This window comes from Tachypleus tridentatus, chromosome 4, assembly GCF_004210375.1.
Source record: "Tachypleus tridentatus isolate NWPU-2018 chromosome 4, ASM421037v1, whole genome shotgun sequence".
NCBI lineage: Eukaryota > Metazoa > Arthropoda > Merostomata > Xiphosura > Limulidae > Tachypleus > Tachypleus tridentatus.
The window spans coordinates 14561959-14576298 of NC_134828.1; the positions used below are offsets into that span (position 1 = coordinate 14561959).

The 14340-nt window shown below is 30.0% G+C and overlaps 1 protein-coding gene across 1 annotated transcript in view; it reads right to left on the reverse strand.

Moving 5' to 3' along the window:
- Positions 1-14340, reverse strand: part of LOC143248603 (uncharacterized) — a 47764-nt gene that overhangs the window by 14991 nt on the left and 18433 nt on the right. Inside the window, exons 2-7 of the mRNA XM_076497099.1 lie at positions 7427-7576; positions 5806-5891; positions 4157-4241; positions 3176-3259; positions 1074-1160; positions 676-838 (exon numbers count right to left, since the gene is read on the reverse strand). Of these exons, the coding sequence (XP_076353214.1) occupies positions 676-838; positions 1074-1160; positions 3176-3259; positions 4157-4241; positions 5806-5891; positions 7427-7477 (556 nt within the window). The 5' untranslated portion in view covers positions 7478-7576. The remainder of the gene's footprint in view (positions 1-675; positions 839-1073; positions 1161-3175; positions 3260-4156; positions 4242-5805; positions 5892-7426; positions 7577-14340) is intronic.

Consider the following 14340-nt stretch of genomic DNA (forward strand, 5'->3'; position numbering starts at 1 on the left):
AAGTTTATTGATTAGTTATCTAGTACCCCTTTACTAAAATGTAAAGGAACATATTATGGCTGTAAATATTCTATTGACAGCTATATATATCTTTTGTCCGGGCAAAGCTTCTATTAACAGCTATATATAGCTGTCTGGCAAAGCTAATATGGTTATCAGCTGCCATCAAATCAGAGTTTCTAATCCTTGATTATGGTAAAAGATAGACAATGTTTTGGAACAATCTAAAAGTTATAGGGTAGAGAATTAAAACAAATATTCATATATAAAGTAAAGCTACTAACATCCTTAATACTGAGCTATGACCAGATGGAAAGCAGCCAGATAGCAACACCAAATCAGCTACTTTCTATCTGAAATATTTGAAACACAGCTCTGATATTCAAACCTCTACCACAGGACTATCTCCCCCATTTACAACAAAAAGCCTTTAGTAGTCATATACATAATACTGTTTTTACGTGCATGAGTGTGTGTGTTGTTCTTTAATATAAGTTAAGCAGTGACTTGCTGATGTTTAGGCCCACCAATACAATAAAGATTAGACACTCTGGAATGAAAATGTTCATAGGAGTTTCTAACGCCTATAATGTTTTTATATGCTTTGAGAATGATGCGATATATAAATCAACGATGTTTTTTCAGAGAAACAGACCACACAATAATGATTCTTACATATTGCCTGCACACTCTTATAGTTGTCTGTTTCATCTTCACTTTGCTCTCCACTTTGTTTTACTCTGTATGCTACATCGATGAACCGAGGTTTTTCAAGGGACATCATAGTTTCTAGTTCTTGAATAATTACGGTAAAGGATGGACGGTGTTTTGGATCAATCTAAGTTACAGGATAAAGAGAAAAATGTGGTAAACACTTATATAACAGAAAAAGAACAAATATTCATGTATAAAGTAAAGCGTACTATGTTTTAAGATCATTTTTTAAAAAAAACATTTTACACGAAAACAATAAAAATCTAGAAGCTATCTTTACACTTATTTCATTTCCAACTGTAATTCTATAGCATATAACAAGAAATAGGATTTTAACACATTGGAGGTACACAACTTACCCTACAACAACACAATGCTAACTTAAGAAAGTCTGGAGGACAGTCTGGGCACATTTTGCTGAATGCTTTGTAGTCTACTCCGAAGTTCTGAAGAAACAATATGTAAATAACACAGATGAAGTTATTCTACATTCATTGTTTTAACCTTCTTGTAACTCATAAAATTTTTTTAAATCTATCTGACATTCAGTACCATGGCTATAGATATTTCGTTTTAAAACTACACATCTCATTGTTAATCCTTTAATTACAGGATGGGTGGAATTCACCCAGCCTGTAACCACAAAAGTATCCATGAGAGTAATTATGCTATGATTTTTGGTAATATACAGATATGTTTATAAAATTTTGCAGGTTATTGATAAAGTTTACAAGGCTTTTGTACACAAAATATCAGGTTTTTGAATTAAGTATTAATATTTTTTACTTAAAGATTTTCTCGTAAATTTCATTCTGTCAGAATGATGACTATCTAACATGCTGAGTAATTTTCATTTTAAAATTAAAAACACTTTTGTGCATCAGAAAGTTTTAAAATTTCATATGTGAAATCTTTATAACCTTCAGATAATTATCAAATGTTTTTTAAAGAAAAACTTTATATTTTATCTGTTAATTTCATTATGAAATCAGAATCTGTCTGATTTCGACAGATTGTATTGATCTCATAACCACTTATGTATACTGACCTTTCTGACACTGCTAGTTAACTTGATTCAAGTTACAATAATGCAGAGCATGTACACTAAATATTATTAGATCCGAAAATATAAAACTACCCTATACAAAGTAACCTGTTTCAACTGTATTTTATTAGACTAGTATTTTGTAAAATACAGCTACCTTTCAGTTATAATACAATATTACTATTTAGAAATAACTTTTTTAACTTTTCTTGAAACATAGAAGAATAAACAGAAGTAAAGCAAATAATTATTTCTTCTACTTCCAACATTTGTATTTGGTTACTGCTTGTAGTAGGATGCAATATCTTAAGAAATTTCGAACATGGAGGATGTGAAAGAAAATTTTTTAAGGATTTATATATACACTTGAATAACCAACAAATCATAAGCTACTAAATTAATATCCCAAAATTCCATTATAACTTATAAAGTTTGGTAACTGAGCTGTATTTGTGTCTAAAAAAATATAAAAATTCAAACAGGCCAACAACTCAACTTGCTCCCACAAAAGTTTGTCTCAAAAGAAAGAGATGGCTCCCTTGTATTTGAAAATGGCTGAGAAAACCATTTGTGGGACGTTTTGAGCTGTCGATTAGTTATTTGTGTGTCACATATATACGTAAGTATATGTAAGAGACTGTTTCCAAATATTGAAGTAGGTAAGTGGGACAACTTTGTTTGATTTAGTACAGAATATAAAAAACATAGGAGATTCTTATTTTACAATCTAGCTTTTAAATATCTGTAACTTGAGTTCCTAATTTGTACTAATGTATAGCCTTTGCATTGTGATATCAGAAACATTTAATTTGAACAAGTTCTGGATCCAACATACCATGAGACATATAAAAATCGATGTTTAGGTGCATGTTTTTTAAATATTTACTTTTAAATTAAGAAATCAAATAATGTATAACATAATAAATTAAATTATAATCTACAGTTTGGAACCACATTATGGACATAAATTCATAAAATAGAGGTTCAATAAAATTTTGAAAGTAAGTCAAAACACATGATGAGATGGCCTTTGACCCATGATCTGTCACTCTCTAGTTAAATAGACAGGCTTCCTAACATAAAAAGTACATCTTTAAACTTAGGAGTGGTTAGTGCATTATCTCTTCAAGAATTAAAATTAATGAAACATACATCGTTTACTTGCATTTCATAAGCTTAAGATACAACAACAATTATCAAATTAGACGTCAATCAGAGTGAAAAAATATTTAAAACAAAAATATCTAAAAGAATATAAGCCAATAACGTACAGCCAAAAAAATATTCAACATATGATATTAATAATTATTACGAACAAAATTAATAATAATTTATTTTATACTGTATATTTTTAAAAGTAATACTAGTAATACCAATGTTTTCAATTACATCTAATATTGAAAAGATTTTGTTCACCTCAGTGCGGGGCAAAACGTCAGGATCTGCTTCAATTCTAGCGATCATTTCACACAGAATTATACCAAAAGAAAATATGTCAGCCTGCAAAACAAAACATTACAGACATTAGACCATTCTATCTAACTTACGTTAAATATAAACTACTAAATAACTTACAACTAGCATATTCAGTAATAAATTAAAATAAGAAACACACTAAGTATCAGAATTAAAACAGGAGTATGCACAAGTTTATTTCCATGACCTATTACAGTTGTAAAACACACATGAAATATGGATATTAACAACAACATAAGTAGGTCCTTCTTCAGACTTATTGAAACTGTAACACAAACAAGAAATACAACTATTCACAACCTACTATCTCCATGTCAAATTACAACTGTTAAAGCCTACCATTGTCATCCTAACTCAAGCAGACATCTTTGGAGAATTGCCACTACCAAATCACTCCCAAACCATCCAAATCACAACACCTTCTCTCATTATATCACATCATCTTGGTCTTTGACTTCAAACCACACTTACTGATGTTCTTATAAGACAACTTAAGTATAATTATAAGTTAAATTAAATCAGTCAGTGATGTATAAAACCATAATAGGCTGTATTCACTACCAGTTCCCTGTTTGTTTGTTTGTTTCATGATATCTATCTTACCACTGTTACCTTTATTTTTTCATTTTATTTGTGGCAGCTGTTTAGTTTTAAATGGAAACTTTCCTCAGCTGAGGTGTTCAGGGATATTAGTACCTTCCTTCATACACTCTTAAAGATTACAATTAACTAAAGTGGGCTTTTAATAAATCTTCTAACAAGGGGGTCTCTGATTGATAGTTCATAGACTGAGATTTGTAATTTTGGAAAAGTCTGAGAAATTAGTGTGCATCTAAGTTTTACAGAGAGAACTGGTAATGGCAAAGATGGCAATGCAAAGGCCAAGGCTGACATCCCAGATTTCAACAAAGATTATCTTACCTTCTCATTGTACCATTCTCCTTTTAAGCATTCTGGTGCCATCCAATATGGAGATCCAACAACTGGAAGTCTATGGGTATGGTCACTATAAGACACCACCAAAACAAATGAGAAAGGTTTTTTATGAAATCAACCAAGTTAAAATAAATATAAAAAAGGGATTTATTTCAAACTTAATATATCAATCTCCCCTTCACTACTATAACAAAGTCAACCAACAATTAATATACCAAACTTTCTTTTTTCATATTTTATTATCTGTAAACAAAACACTTTTTAGTCTAAAATCAAAATCATATCCAAATAATTTCTTCTATTTTTAGTGAACGTTAATTCTGTTGTTAAAACAATACATTTACGTCACATATCACAGTCATGTAAAGGTAAAGACACTTCACTTTCAAATATCTGGTCAACATTCCCAATAACACAACCATTTATTGATAGAAAGTAACAATTTTCTAATAACCACATTCTTCCTGTAAATATCACATTTACTTGTATGATATAAAGTTTGTACCGGACATTTTGTTTATCTGCATAGTTCTGTTTTGTTTTTTTTAATATTTCAATAATTTCTAATCATGTTTCTATTAAACCTCTATTCTGGTCTTAAAACAATTTGTTTCCAAAGTTGCATATGAATATAAAGCATTTTCTAATGATACTTTAACAGTCACTAACACAGGTATGTAACATGTATATGAACAAAATTAATTTCTTACAAGGTATCACCTTTTTAAAGTTTAATAAAATATATATAATAACTTATACAAGATATATGTATAAGGTCTACAAAATTCCAATAACATAAATGTAAATGACACAATTAAAAAATAACTTTTTGTTTGAACTAAATTTGCCAGTGAGATATGTACACTTCACTACAAGCCATGTGAGACCTTAGTGGGTTGTGTACTTCACTACAAGCCATGTGAGACCGTAGTGGGTTGTGTACTTTACTACAAGCCATGTATGATCTTAGTGGGTTGTGTACTTTACTACAAGCCATGTATGATCTTAGTGGGTTGTGTACTTTACTACAAGCCATGTATGATCTTAGTGGGTTGTGTACTTTACTACAAGCCATGTGAGACCTCAGTATATTGTGTACTTTACTACAAGCCATGTATGATCTTGGTGGGTTATACATCTCACTACAAGCCATGTATGATCTTAGTGGGTTATACATCTCACTACAAGCCATGTATGATCTTAGTGGGTTATATACCTCACTACAAGCCATGTAGGATCTTAGTGGGTTATATACCTCACTACAAGCCATGTAGGATCTTAGTGGGTTATATACCTCACTACAAGTCTTGTGTTACTAGATTATGTGCTTTACTACAAACCATGTGACATCTTAGTGGGTTGTTACTTTACTACAAGCCATGTGGGTTCTTAGTGGGTTATGTACCTTAATGCAGGCCTTTTTTGTGGGTTATGTACTTTACTACAAGCCACGAGATTTTAATGGGTTGTGTACGTCACTACAAAAAACGTTGGTTTTCAGTGGATTATCTACATTACAACAAGTTTTGTGTGTTTTTGTTGTATTTAATATAAAGTTCTAATAATTGAAACGACTGACAAGGTGTCCGAATTCTTTATAATAAACGTTTTGGTTTAAGCGTGAAAGACCACACCTCGTATTATCCGGTATTCTTTCTGCCAAACCAAAGTCTCCGACAACAGCCGTCATTCCGGAACTTTCTCTCTTGATGAGAACATTCTGGAGGAAGTATCAACCAATCAATGAAAAGTAATTTTTAAACTGTAAAGGATTTAGTCCAATAAAATTCACTGTGCATTTTTACAGTATCAAAACAAACTTATTACAAACATTTCCATCAAACGCTAAGTTTAAAAATAAAAATACTGTAATTCAATCGCTCAGGGACGTACGACGCTGCTACCTAGTGGATCACACCGAGAACAATCTTAACATATCCTAAAATAGACCTGCCTATGTTTATCATGTTGCACGGTCGTCACACTGCGTGCTATTAACCCACCAATGTCTTGTCTCAGCGTGGGTTCAAAGTGTTTTTGCTCTATTTTTTTTTACGAGAACTGTACGGTTTCACTACATTATTATTATTAAATAAGGGGTGAAAAGAGATGTTAGAGATAAATTCCATGACTTACTATAACTTTTCATACGTCATGTCCGCCAAATATCCCTATACCGTGATTCACTTATTCAGGTCTAGAAAATACTATTGCAACAGTAGAACTTATTCAGGTCTAAATAATACTATTGCAACAGTAGATTTTTGGTTAATATTGCGGAAGTAAAAAAAAGGCCTGATTGATTATTGGGTGTTATAAGTATATGCTACGATAGAAATTTCCTTGTTTGTCGCTAATCGCTTTCTGAAACTACAGGAAGTTCGTGTACCACCCAAATCTCCAAGGAAATTGGCTCATCTGGTGTATTACTCATCATCTCTATAATAAGGCTCTGAGAAGATCTATTTATACAGCCCAAATGTCAAAGCGCATTTAATATAACATTTACATCTTTAGCAAAAACTAAGTTACTTGTGATTAGAATATTATATTTACATTATTAAGTCATATGGCACGCGCTTGTTAAAATTAATATTTTCAACATCGATAAAAACAAAATCGTTCATAATACTCAAGCCAAATGTTGAGTTTTTGTTAACACAGCATTTCTAAATTCAGGGAAGATACAATTTGTCGTTGTTGGATCAATACAACTACAACACTCCTATCAAATGTCAGGGCCTTCCTAACACAGCTTTAAGGGAAGATACTATTTGTCACTGTGAGATCAACACAACACTCCTATCAAATGTCAGAGCGTTGCTGACATGGCACTTCCAAGGTCAGGTTCATAGTTTGGTTATCGAATGCAATCTAGAACGACATCATATCTATTAATAAATAATATGATAAGAGTGATCGATATGGTTTTATCAAATTTAATACAAGTTTATCAAAATCCTTATCTACATAGTATCATGCGTATTATTACGTTTGTCTTTTCGGCGTCGCAAGTAGGCATAACTTTAAATACATACCACTGTATGAAGCAACACCTCACCAGAGCTGCCTGATTCAGCAAGAAAATCCTTCATATTTTAGTTGAGACTTTACTGTAAACCTTTCATTTTTTATACAACTAGAATATATTAACACTTATGTGTCGATCACAAATAAACGTAAGCTCCGATTAACTGGCTATCTCACTCTTAATTTCTTTGTGGTATGAAAAACGGGGGGACATAATGACAATACCTTGGACGTCAGGTCACGGTGAAACACCCCTCGTGAGTGTAAGTACGCCATCCCCCGAGCGATGTCCAGTGCCAACTTTACCCTCACTGGCCATGGGAGCGGCTCGTTTGTGTTAAGATTCAGCTGCTCCAGGCTTCCTCCATTGATGTACTATTAACATAATAATTAAATATCATAAAAAATACTATTTCTTTAAATCTGCAGTTAACTTGCTGGAATCACCAACAAAGTTCTTCTCTAAATTATAAAGCGACACCTATATTCGTTTATAAACTTGTTGTTTAGTTCTTGAACACTGAATGTCGTGGTACGATTACATAAATACGTCTCACCTCAGAAGCGGTGGATTAGTTGAAATCACATCTCGAATACCTATGTTATAAATATACTGTAGTGATTTACCTTAAGACAACTTCACATGTTTCTATACAAAGGAAAAGAGCGATATTGTACAACAATAACTGATTGATTCTGATATTTAATAAGTATCGTCAGCAGTATTGTACAACAATGGTTGATTCTGATATTTAACAAGTCTCGTCAGCAGTATTGTACAACAATGGTTGATTCTGATATTTAACAAATCTCGTCAGTAGTATTGTACAACAATGTTTGATTCTGATATTTAACAAGTCTCGTCAGCAGCATTGTACAACAATGGTTGATTCTGATATTTAACAAGTCTCGTCAGCAGTATTGTACAACAATGGTTGATTCTCATATTTAACAAGTCTCGTCAGCAGTATTGTACAACAATGTTTGATTCTGATATTTAACAAGTCTCGTCAGCAGTATTGTACAACAATGGTTGATTCTGATATTTAATAAAACGCTATAACAGCGTGTGGTTGAAATGTAATTATACTTTCTTTTTACTAGAAAGTACTACACTGAGAACCAGTTGGGTGTTTAATGTACGGTCGATATGACAGGTAACGTTCTAAGAACTTTAATTTTAAAATCTCAAACATTTTTAGCAGTTACAATAATGTTAAAACCACGTATGTACACACACACACACACATATATAGACCGATGTGTTCATCCTGTTAATCTATTAAGTGAAGCAATCATTTAAAGCAACACGTAGGAGGTAGAAAACTGGTAGAAGTAAACCCGAAATGTTTGAACTTCCTTGGTAGAGATAAGGCCATTCTATAAGACTGTATTTCAAAGTGCAATAATGCATATTGCTCATGTTACACAACGTTGTAAGTGATATTGTATAAAACGTGCTTGTAGAGGTAGCCGACGATTGGGTGTGTTACTTTTCAAACAGAATGGTGAAACATGTTTTAGATATCACACGAAAAATAACCATTACAACATCATTACTATCGAACACAGATTATTAACTTAACATAAACAGTGAACGTGGACATGGCCAACCTCACATGAACAGTGAACGTGGACATGGCCAACCTCACATGAACAGTGAACGTGGATATTATCAGCTTTACATGGCTTGTCGTTAAAAGTTTCAGTTTACATAAAAAACAAGAAGAAACGTCTGCTACAGTTCGGTAAAAATAATAACTATAACACTGAAATAAAATTATAAAACAATAACCCTTACCACAAAATTTGTGAATGTTCATCTGACATCACCATAGACTACAGTTACTTGTATTTATTCCAAAGCTGCTAAATCATCTCTCTCTCAGAGGAAAGATAGCTAGTCTACAACACTCCGCTACTCACTATCCATGAGAGACTAGGGTTACTTGTATTTATTGTAAAGCTGCTAAATCATCTCTCTCTCAGAGGAAAGATAACTAGTCTACAACACTCCGCTACTCGCTATCCATGAGAGACTAGGGTTACTTGTATTTATTGTAAAGCTGCTAAATCATCTCTCTCTCAGAGGAAGGATAGCTAGTCTACAACACTTCGCTACTCGCTATCCATGAGAGACTAGGGTTACTTGTATTTATTGTAAAGCTGCTAAATCATCTCTCTCTCAGAGGAAAGATAACTAGTCTACAACACTCCGCTACTCGCTATCCATGAGAGACTAGGGTTACTTGTATTTATTGTAAAGCTGCTAAATCATCTCTCTCTCAGAGGAAAGGTAGCTAGTCTACAACACTTCGCTACTCGCTATCCATGAGAGACTAGGGTTACTTGTATTTATTGTAAAGCTGCTAAATCATCTCTCTCTCAGAGGAAAGATAGCTAGTCTACAACACTCCGCTACTCGCTATCCATGAGAGACTAGGGTTACTTGTATTTATTGTAAAGCTGCTAAATCATCTCTCTCTCAGAGGAAAGATAGCCAGTCTACAACACTCCGCTACTCGCTATCCATGAGAAGAACACTAGTCTAAAGACGTTATAAGGTCATAGTATAAGTCATTGACCACTTTACCTTAGCACGAACATCGCAGTATTGGAAAAGATTCAGAGGAGAGGTAATAGAATGATACTTGAGATGGAAAGGCTAACATACAAGAGCAGGTTAACATATCTGAAACTGTTTTTTTCTTGAAAGAAGAGTCGGAAAGTTCCGTGTTAGTTGTTTAAGATTATTAAAGAAATTGACAGTGATGATGCACGAGCTTTTTTTCGTATTTAATTATGAAAAGTATAGAACTAGGGGACACAAATCCTACAATTTGGCATGGTAGGAGTGATCTTCAGCTGAGATAATTTTATTTTTCTAACAGGGTGGTTAGCCTTTGAAATAGGTTGGTTTCAGATGTCGAAGATGCAGTTATGTTAACCAGTTAAAGGAATACTTGATAAACGTATGAACGATAAGGACTGGTTCTGAGTGTTCTCTATTTATACATCTACTGAACGAGAGGTCCTAAATTCATGAACAGGACCTCTCGTTGTCCTTAAATTGTAAGGGAATGATTGTAATTTTATTTTTGTTTCCACAGCTTAAATATCGAGAAATATTTCGTGGTATCAAAAGATTTCAACCCATGTCGCAAACTCCGAAATCCTAACAAAGGACCAACCAACCAGTGTCCTTAAGACTGAAACAAAGCAATAAATACCAGTTTGGAAATATGTTTTATTATTGATACATATATATTTGTGTGTGTGTGTGTGTATCAATAATTAAAGAATTGATGCTAATGTTCCCGAGAATATTCTAATAAACATTTTATCGTATTTGTGGTAAGTTCGTTTCAGGTATTCTTAAATTTCTCCTGTTTAAATTCTTTTAAATCCAAAAGGGCCGTTAAAGATGTGCATTTATGTCATGGAATTAAGCACAAAGCTACACAATGGGCTATCTGTGCTCTGCCCACCACGGGTATCGAAACCCGGTTTCTAGTGCGCGAGTCCGCAGACATACCACTGTGACACTAGGGGGCGCCATAGAAGCTTAACGCAAGCTCAGTTATTGTAAAATGAACACTCTCTCAAAACCTAAAAGTTCCATTAAAACGTTTCAGAGAAAATCACTAATGTGAAATGTATGTTTAACAACCAATCACAACAAGAAATGACAGAAGCCACACCCTTTACTGATAAGAGTATAGCAATAAATGTAAACGGCTAAAAAACTGAGCCGATACATCCGCCGTTTGAAACTCGCTTTATAATTTTGACTCCATAATACAAATTGTATATGCAGACTTTTTGTTGTTATACAATATTTAGTTACAACAATGACGAAACTTGTTTGTTCAGTAACAATGTTTCTACAACAAAGCTGAATTACACATTTTCTACTACCCCCTAATGTGTTTTTTTTTAGAACGTGGGCACGGAAAACGTGAGTTAAAGAGGAAACAGGTTTCGAAAACTCGTGTAAAAACGTGTTTCAAAAGTTAAATCCTAAATGTGAAATTATATTCATTGAGCAATGAAAGGTAAAATTCGTTTTTTTTACACATGATGTACCACTGATCTATGGCTGGGATCGTTTTAGTGTGCGAATTCATTGATTTCATACAAAAATTATGTCCAACTGAAAACAACGTTTTCACAAGTCGCATTTATTGCTCGTGTATGTTAATAGATTTCGGATGATGCGTAAGAAAAGAGCACTGATTTGGTAAAAGTACTTCAATTCATCTGAAAAACCAATTGAGTGAGTAGCGAGGGCCAAACTCAGGATGTGGTCCTACTTCCCTGGGTTATGACACCTCGTGCACTGGCGTCAACACTTTCGAACATACTTGGATTACGCCCTCTATTTATAAAACTATTGCATAATAGCAAAACTACAAGATGGTATGTTTATATGCGACTTCGGTTGCACAGATTCGTTGAAAATGAAAACAGATATCACTAAAGTGGAAGTAACTTCTTAACATTCCAAAAACTAGACTATACATCACTAGTAACAGCTTCAAAATTACACTACACGAAATTCTAGTTTAATAAAGTTATCAAACTGTAAGTTAACATAGTTATGAAACAGTATTTTAATAGTTATCATATTGCAGTTTAATACAGCTATTAAACAGTATTTTAATAGTTATCATATTGCAGTTTAATACAGTTATTAAACAGTATTTTAATAGTTATCATATTACAGTTTAATATAGTTATTAAACATTATTTTAATAGTTATCATATTACAGTTTAATATAGTTATTAAACAGTATTTTAATAGTTATCATATTGCAGTTTAATATAGTTATTAAACAGTATTTAATAATAGTTATCATATTACAGTTTAATATAGTTATTAAACAGTATTTTAATAGTTATCATATTACAGTTTAATATAGTTATTAAACAGTATTTTAATAGTTATAATTATTACAGTTTAATATAGTTATTAAACAGTATTTTAATAGTTATAATATTACAGTTTAATATAGTTATTAAACAGTATTTTAATAGTTATCATATTATAGTTTAATATAGTTATTAAACAGTATTTTAATAGTTATCATATTATAGTTTAATATAGTTATTAAACAGTATTTTAATAGTTATCATATTACAGTTTAATATAGTTATTAAACAGTATTTTAATAGTTATCATATTACAGTTTAATGTAGTTATTAAACAGTATTTTAATAGTTATCATATTATAGTTTAATGTAGTTATTAAAACAGTATTTTAATAGTTATCATAGTTTATAGTTTAATGTAGTTATAGTTATTAAACAGTATTTTTAATAGTTATCATATTATAGTTTAATGTAGTTATTAAACAGTATTTTAATAGTTATCATATTATAGTTTAATGTAGTTATTAAACAGTATTTTAATAGTTATCATATTATAGTTTAATGTAGTTATTAAACAGTATTTTAATAGTTATCATATTATAGTTTAATATAGTTATTAAACAGTATTTTAATAACTATAGTTTAATATAGTTATTAAACAGTATTTTAATAGTTTATCATATTACAGTTTAATATAGTTATTAAACAGTATTTTAATAGTTATCATATTATAGTTTAATTTAGTTATTAAACAGTATTTTAATAGTTATCATATTATAGTTTAATTTAGTTATTAAACAGTATTTTAATAGTTATCATATTACAGTTTAATATAGTTATTAAACAGTATTTTAATAGTTATCATATTACAGTTTAATGTAGTTATTAAACAGTATTTTAATAGTTATCATATTATTCAGTTTAATGTAGTTATTAAACAGTATTTTAATAGTTATCATATTACAGTTTAATGTAGTTATTAAACAGTATTTTAATAGTTATCATATTACAGTTTAATTTAGTTATTAAACAGTATTTTAATAGTTATCATATTACAGTTTAATATAGTTATTAAACAGTATTTTAATAGTTATCATATTACAGTTTAATGTAGTTATTAAACAGTATTTTAATAGTTATCATATTACAGTTTAATGTAGTTATTAAACAGTATTTTAATAGTTATCATATTATAGTTTAATGTAGTTATTAAACAGTATTTTAATAGTTATCATATTATAGTTTAATGTAGTTATTAAACAGTATTTTAATAGTTATCATATTATAGTTTAATATAGTTATTAAACAGTATTTTAATAGTTATCATATTACAGTTTAATATAGTTATTAAACAGTATTTTAATAGTTATCATATTATAGTTTAATGTAGTTATTAAACAGTATTTTAATAGTTATCATATTATAGTTTAATGTAGTTATTAAACAGTATTTTAATAGTTATCATATTACAGTTTAATATAGTTATTAAACAGTATTTTAATAGTTATCATATTATAGTTTAATATAGTTATTAAACAGTATTTTAATAGTTATCATATTATAGTTTAATATAAGTTATTAAACAGTATTTTAATAGTTATCAGTATTATAGTTTAATGTAGTTATTAAACAGTATTTTAATAGTTATCATATTATAGTTTAATGTAGTTCTTAAACAGTATTTTAATAGTTATCATATTATAGTTTAATGTAGTTCTTAAACAGTATTTTAATAGTTATCATATTATAGTTTAATGTAGTTATTAAACAGTATTTTAATAGTTATCATATTATAGTTTAATGTAGTTATTAAAACAGTATTTTAATAGTTATCATATTATAGTTTAATGTAGTTATTAAACAGTATTTTAATAGTTATCATATTATAGTTTAATGTAGTTATTAAACAGTATTTTAATAGTTATCATATTATAGTTTAATGTAGTTATTAAACAGTATATTAAACAGTATTTTAATAGTTATCATATTATAGTTTAATGTAGTTATTAAACAGTATATTTTAATAGTTATCATATTATAGTTTTAATGTAGTTATTAAACAGTATTTTAATAGTTATCATATTATAGTTTAATGTAGTTATTAAACAGTATTTTAATAGTTATCATATTATAGTTTAATGTAGTTATTAAACAGTATTTTAATAGTTATCATATTATAGTTTAATGTAGTTATTAAACAGTATTTTAATAGTTATCATATTATAGTTTAATGTAGTTATTAAACAGCATTTTAATAGTTAATCATA